The 6,891-nt window shown below is 33.0% G+C and overlaps 1 protein-coding gene across 1 annotated transcript; it reads right to left on the minus strand.

Annotated features, from left to right (window-relative positions):
• Positions 1–4,430: 4,430 nt before the first annotated feature.
• Positions 4,431–6,891, minus strand: LOC149390749 (histidine-containing phosphotransfer protein 4-like). The gene is made up of 6 exons (XM_089620541.1): positions 6,713–6,891; positions 5,212–5,345; positions 5,053–5,121; positions 4,875–4,946; positions 4,694–4,766; positions 4,431–4,540 (listed from the first exon to the last, which is right to left on the minus strand). The coding sequence occupies exons 1-6, from the start codon at positions 6,770–6,772 to the stop codon at positions 4,529–4,531; spliced, it is 420 nt and encodes a 139-aa protein (XP_089476667.1). The 5' UTR covers positions 6,773–6,891; the 3' UTR covers positions 4,431–4,528.

The following is a 6,891-nucleotide window of genomic DNA, read 5'->3' on the forward strand; positions in this document are numbered from 1 at the left end:
TTCATTCTCACTGGTTAAAACTCTTTGCCACAAGTACAGCCTTGAAGGTGTCAACTTGTCCATCATGTCATATCTTTCTCTTGTAGATCAAGTTACACCCAATATATCCAACCTCTTTGGGTGGGTCTAGCAGAGTCTAGATTAAGTTTGAGTGCATAGACGTACTCACTTCTAGCCATTTTTCTTTGTTCGTATTGACCACATTGCCTTCATAAGACATGTGGTCACCTTCATTCACGTCCTTTGTAGCAAGGTTTTCTTTAAATCTAAGATATTGGAAAGACTCCCTAGGGACCCTTTCCCTCTGTAGCATACTAACTTAGGTTTGTGTTTTCTTCATCTCTCACTCTTGATAATATTACGGTTGTTGGTGTTAGGATTTATCCTCAAATCCCGACCTAATCAGAAAACAAAAATAATCGTAAGAACAAATAACACACACACGCACACAGTTATGGTGGTTCATTTTCAATGCAAAAGTTACATCCACTTTGGCGATGCAAGTTTTCACTAAAACCCAAATCGGGAGAAAATGTGTTTACAACTCTCTTGCACTCTACGAGGAACATCGTTACATAGGGTATTTATAGGGAAAACGTTAAGGCTAATAGAAAACTCTGAATTCCTAAAATACCCTTGACTAATAATCTTTACAATATAATTTTTTCCATAAGGTCTTTAGTTGTTACCTTGGAGCCGATCTTCAGCTCGTCAACCCAGTGATTGATTAAGCTTCACACCTCTAACCGTTGGTCTTTTGGCTCTTTCAACTCCTCTAGTACATTCTTACTGCAAGGTTTGAATTTACTTCCTCGTATCTTTAAGAAAAGTAGTGTGTGTCGAAAAAAAAAAAAAAATCTTCTAGTCTTTTGAATCATAGAAAATACCTCATTCGGTGCCGTGTGGGTATTCCACAAATAGACAAACATTTATTCTTTTATTCAAACATGCTCGCTTTCTTTACCTATACATGAGCAACGCATCCCCATATATACGATAGTGACACAAGCTAGGCATAGTTCTGTTCCATAATTCTGTGGGCTTTTTAGAAACAGATTTAGATGCACGGTATTCAGGATGTCCATCGTCGTTCTCATTTCGTATCCCCAAAAAGATGTTAGAAGAGTAGAGTAGATTATCATCGATCCAACTATATCTAATAATGTTTGGTTCCTCATTCGCCTATTCTATTTTGTTATGGATTGTCAGGAGCCGACAACTGCGATACAATTTCATGCTCTAACAAATAATCGGTGAATTCAATATCTAAAAACTCGTCTCTTTAATCTAATCGAAAGGATTTAATTGTCTTATCTAATTCATTTTCTACTTCATTTAGAAAATCCTAGAACCTTCCAAAGCTATCCGACTTTCAACTTTAATTGGAAACTCCTTGAAGCTAAATCTTAATGTGTAACAAGGTTTACTAATAACCGCCTCTAATTGGTACAGTCATTGGTCCATAGACATAAGAGTATCAATTTGACCGGTTCAATGGCCTCTTCGCTTTATCTGTAAAGGTTTATGTGGTCATCTTTCATTGTATACGGGATTCAGAAACAACTAAATTTTTTAATTTTGCAAACAATTAGTCACTTCTACATTTTAAAAAATATTTAGTACTTCAAATATCTACTTTGTTAATTTTAAGCAGCATTAAAAGTGACTTGTAGATAATAATGTCCTTCCTCAATGCTTGGTCAAATTGATTAAAAGCTCTCTTCTCCCATTTTATTCATGAGCTCGAAAAAAAGGTTCTCTTTTTCCACCGCAAACAATCTCTCTCTCTCTCTCTCTCTCTCTCTCTCTCTCTCTCTCTCTCTCTCTCTCTCTCTTTCTCTCTCTCTCTCTCTCTCTCTCAATGCCCATTCATGTAAATTGATATCAAGTGATCTATGCGTCCATGTGTTGAACCTTCAATCTCGGACCTTCCCCAAGTTTGGACTATTGCTGCATCCTGCAGCTTGTTTGATAATAAAAAGAAAAATTATACGGAATAAGTCACGTGAAACGTGATGATTGCAAAATAGTCAACAGTTTAAAAAAATAGTCAATTTTACATACGTGGCAATGCAAGCAAAATTTTAATGTCAAATATTGTAACCTTGAGCCACCATTTTAAATGTGTTGCAAAATTTTAATATCAATTGTAACCTTGAGCCACCATTTTAAATGTCTGATGTACGTATGGAAAAAAAATACTATCTATAACTGATTGTAAATCTCTCTCTCTCTCTCTCTCTCTCTCTCTCTCTATATATATATATATATATATATATATATATACTCGAGAAATTGTCTCTGGTTCGACGGTACCTTCAGAGAAAGTCAAGCTTCATAGCCCCCTCCGTTGGAAACTCACACGCCACCGTACATGACAGCTCCGGCTTTTGTCTCCGTTCTCGGAGCCGCGCGTACTGCATTCATCCCCTGCGCCGCCGACCTCTCCGACTTGTCCGCCGGCTTCGCTCCCCTCACCCCAACATCGGCTTCCAAATCCATCCTGACCTGGCGAGCCTTCCTCGCCAATGCTCCGACAAATCGGAGTCATCGTCTTCGGTCTCCAACCCTCCATTGGAATCCTCTTTGCCGACTTTGCCTCGCGCTCCGATTTTGCCGCCGCCTCCTCCTCCAGTGAAGAAAGCCCTGATTTCTGTCGTTGGTACCGAAGCTTTGGAGCGGGAATGCGGAGGTAAAGCCGCCCACTTTGCCACTAACAGAGAAGGGAAAATTGGCAGTGGCGTAGAGAGGCGGTCAGGTGAAGATAATTTCTTTAATTTTCGTTAATTATATATCTTGATAATTAACGTTATTTTTTTCTTTAATCATTGATAACTAACGTTAATTTTTGTTAAATTTATTCACTTTTTAATTGTTTCCTACCAATAACCTTTCATTCTTTAAATGGAAATTATATTTGTAATTGTACAATTTTTTTTATTTTTAACAATCACTTTGTGTTTTTTTTTTTTGCCATCACTCTCTTAAAATTTTTGTGTTAATGTCAGTGAATTGAGTTTATTTGTGATAATGTCGATAAATTTGTTGCAGAAACAGAGCATAAGATTATGACGCAACTTTCAATATTTTTTGGCTAGTTTGATCGTCAAGATCTCAATATATATTTTATTTTTATAGATTTTTGTAATATTTAAAAAGAAATTCTTGTTTTGTCATTTATTTATTTTATTTTGTTAACTTATCTATATATAGTAATTGTTTATTTAATTAAGGGTATTTTTGTCTATAATATTCGGTTATTTTAGTAAATGGTTAGATTGCAAAATTTACCAAACGTTGGCTAGATCTTTAAAATAACGTTTGAAATTGGCTACGTTGCTAAATCACCATAATAAAAATTGTATATTAATGTCATTTCAATGTAATACACATTGAAAGATTTAAAATTAATTAATCTGACAAGATAGGGGGAGATAATTTTTAATGGACTCTCTAGATATATAGTCATATGAAAACTCAAGTTTTACCATATAACCAACTTTCAGTAAATTTTAAGTAAATAGCCGAGATTTTATTAACAAAGCAAAAAAGACGTTAATATTTTTAAATAATCGTTAATAATTATAAATAACCATCAGACTCTAAGGGCATATATAGAACTCTAAAAACGTCCAAATAATGTCATATCATCATAATAGCTATTTAGTCAATCTTTAAATTTTGGTGGTTTAGTTACTTATAACTTTGATTTTTAATTGAACATATGTACATTCGTTATATTTTGTTAAAATTTAGGAGATGTTTTTTTTCATTCCCTTCTTCTGTTATTAGATTAAATTGGTAATTTCTCAAATAAAATATGATTGCATGAAATCTTCAACATTATGTAGTGTGTTAGTTTTATTATAAGGTGAGAATACTTCCCCCCTTAAAGCGGAACAATATGTAGCCGCGACTATACAGCAACTAGTCGCGGCTATACTAATTTGTAGCGGTAGTAGATAGTCGCGATAAATAGCACCTGTTTCTTAATAGCTAGCGACGAGACAGATATTTGTTTTGGTCGCGGCAAATATTGCTGCTGTACGTTCAATTTGTTGTTGTGAATGCTAGAAGCCAACTAGAAGCAAACCTTTATGCGCGCGCATAGATCTATTCAAGTTATTTAACCATATATATAAGCTTGTATACACTTCATATGTAAGGGGGGGGAAAAAAGAACTTGATCGTAACAACGTAAATATGAGAGACGGTCTTCTGGTAGATGTCTTATATAACACGATAAGCACTTGCAAATTCAAAACAAAAATATATGTATGCATCACATATACATATTATAATATATATATATATATATACATATATATATGTATATATCTTCTTATACTGAATCGACTAGTTGATGATGGCCGTGTGATGGTCTTATAATGATATAGGAATTGCATTGGTCTTCTTTTACTCCTCTCACTCTCTCTCTCTCTCTCTCTCTCTCTCTCTCTCTCTCTCTCTCTCTCTATGTATACCATCAGCTAGATCTCCTTCTTATTACCGTTTGTGCCACTCCCGCTTACCTTCTCAACTGTATAATAAAATACGACCGTGGCATAAGAAAATACTGACACGTACATATGCATATATCAGAATACAATGCAGGCTTTATTACATAACACTTGTCATGTCAGACATATTATAAAAAAGAAGAAGAAGAAGTAGAAGAAAAAATATCAAATACCTTGAAATAGGTTTCAAGCTGTATCCTCAAAGTCTCGTGCTCTTGCTTTACCATCTGTAAAGCTCTAATGCATCTGTATATGGTGAAGCATCTTAGCATATGTATATATCTTTATAATATTTAAGTTACAATAATTAAATGAGAATTTTAATATATATAAGTTGATGAATGTGTGTTGTACCCCTCAATGTTTCCTGCCAAACAAAAGTCCCTGAATTGGTTACACTCATTCTTGACCTTCAAAGCTCCAATGCTGCAAGAAATATTTGTTACTACATGAAATACACAATCAAAGAACATTTTTTTAAGAAATCAATTTTTTTATAGGTATACGACCAAAATAAAATATTTGGACATACCTAGAGGTGCTACCTCTGAATTGGTGCATGTAATTATCCAGCTTGGCAAAATCGACCGGCCTATTTCTCCTGTAATCAATAACATAATATTTTTAATTGTAACCAATGAGTAAGAAACAAAACTAGATAATCAGACCCTGAAACTATGATCCTACGTACAATGTTTGTTCTAAGTTGTGGAAAAGCCTGGCCGAGTCTTTATAAAACAGCGTTGCAATTTCCTCAACAAAATTAGGGCTGGCGTCATCTTGCAGATCCTCCAGTTGAAGAAACTGTTGCTCCTCCAAGTACCCCTGACACAAAAAAAAAAAAAAAAAAAAAAAAAAAAAAAAAAAATCAATACTTTTAAAAGCATGTTTATTCGGAGGACTATCCATTGCATAGCAAAATGTAGTCCCATGTCTTCCTTCCTAAATCATATGAAGGATACTTTATTTATATAGGGTTTAGAAAGGAAGTAATAGAAGGTTTTGATATTAAAGCTAATAATTGTATAAAAGAATGAAATAAAAAAAGTAATAAATTATTGTATAGTAAATGACGTCCTTGAAGATGAATAATATGCATATAGAGTTGTGGGAACAATTAGAAAACAATTATCGATAGTTTATATAATATAATACCCATGACAATATGGTTAAATTAATTTAATTAGAGATCTACGTTACATACACGTTTTTAAATAAGTTACTGAATCCATGCTTAATTACACGGTGTAAGCATGGAATTAGAAACTTCCATGCAAGAAATTGAATAATACATTGTAACTAGCCTCGTATCTATATTGTGTAGTGTAAAACAAACAAGGATATGAAAAAACGATCAAAGTTCGATGTAATATGCAGATGAGAATCTATAAGGCCATTATCTTTTATTGTGCCTACAATAATGCTGCAAGCGGATATTTACTTTATGGTTCAATCAAATTTGTTTAATGCATGTCGTTGTCCGAAAAAGAGACAAAAATACCAAAGTTATTACTATTTATTTTACAAGCCATTGTAGGAAAGAAAAAAAAAACGCATATTAACAGCTTTGGCAGTGACACCTCGATCTCTTCTTCACACTCTAGCATTAGAGAGTTTTCAAGTTACTGCCTATTACTACTATAATTTTATCTTTTTTTTTTTTTTAGTATTCGTACGGTCAAAATTTAGATGATACTATTTTGCTCAATCAGAAACCTTACAATATTTGCTAGTGATTCGTTATCAGGAATTATTAAAAAAAAACAAATAATTAGCAAATTAGTCATATATATACTTTTAGATTGCTATATATTCAATTTTTAGTAGATATTTGATGAATAGCTACAAATGATAACGTGACAGCATGTGAATGATTTACAGTTCTCAAGTTTGCTTTTTTTATTTCGTAAATAATTTTTAGTCAATATTTAATAAATACTGTCTTATAATTATTTATCGAATATTTACTAAAAATTGACTAAATATCAAATCATACATGTAAATATGAATATATATGTACTGGACCTTCAAAAAAAAAGTTTAGAAAAGCACATATTGACACGACAAAAAAGCTGACAATTGACCTATTAAAAGATTAAGATAATTTTTACATGGTAATTAACCTTAATCAGCCAATCAAATGATAAATAATTCATAAATTCAAATATATTGCAATCAAAGAGAGTAGTAACCTGTGCAATGAGAGAGCTCCTCAAGAGAGCAGCTTGGCGTTGCAATTGATTTCTGTCCATTTTTAGTAGTAGGAGTGTAGAACGTTTGAGCAAACAAATTAAAATGCGAAACTGAATAAGAAAAAAGTAGTAAGAAAATTTGATGTCCTTATATGATATACAGCAAGGCAACAAAATTT

The sequence above is a fragment of the Urtica dioica genome, chromosome 7 (genome assembly GCF_054948205.1).
Source record: "Urtica dioica subsp. dioica isolate 48M chromosome 7, U.dioica_male_clone48M_v1_H2, whole genome shotgun sequence".
In the NCBI taxonomy this organism is placed as follows: Eukaryota; Viridiplantae; Streptophyta; class Magnoliopsida; order Rosales; family Urticaceae; genus Urtica; species Urtica dioica.

Excerpts from the sequence above, each read along its gene's own strand:
- LOC149390749 (XM_089620541.1), bottom strand. The coding sequence starts at position 6,772 with ATGGACAGAAATCAATTGCAACGCCAAGCTGCTCTCTTGAGGAGCTCT. Across the intron at positions 5,346-6,712 it reads GGAGCTCTCTCATTGCACAG|GGGTACTTGGAGGAGCAACA; the intron begins GTTACTACTCTC and ends TTTTTGTGTCAG. Across the intron at positions 5,122-5,211 it reads CACAACTTAGAACAAACATT|GAGAAATAGGCCGGTCGATT; the intron begins GTACGTAGGATC and ends TATTGATTACAG.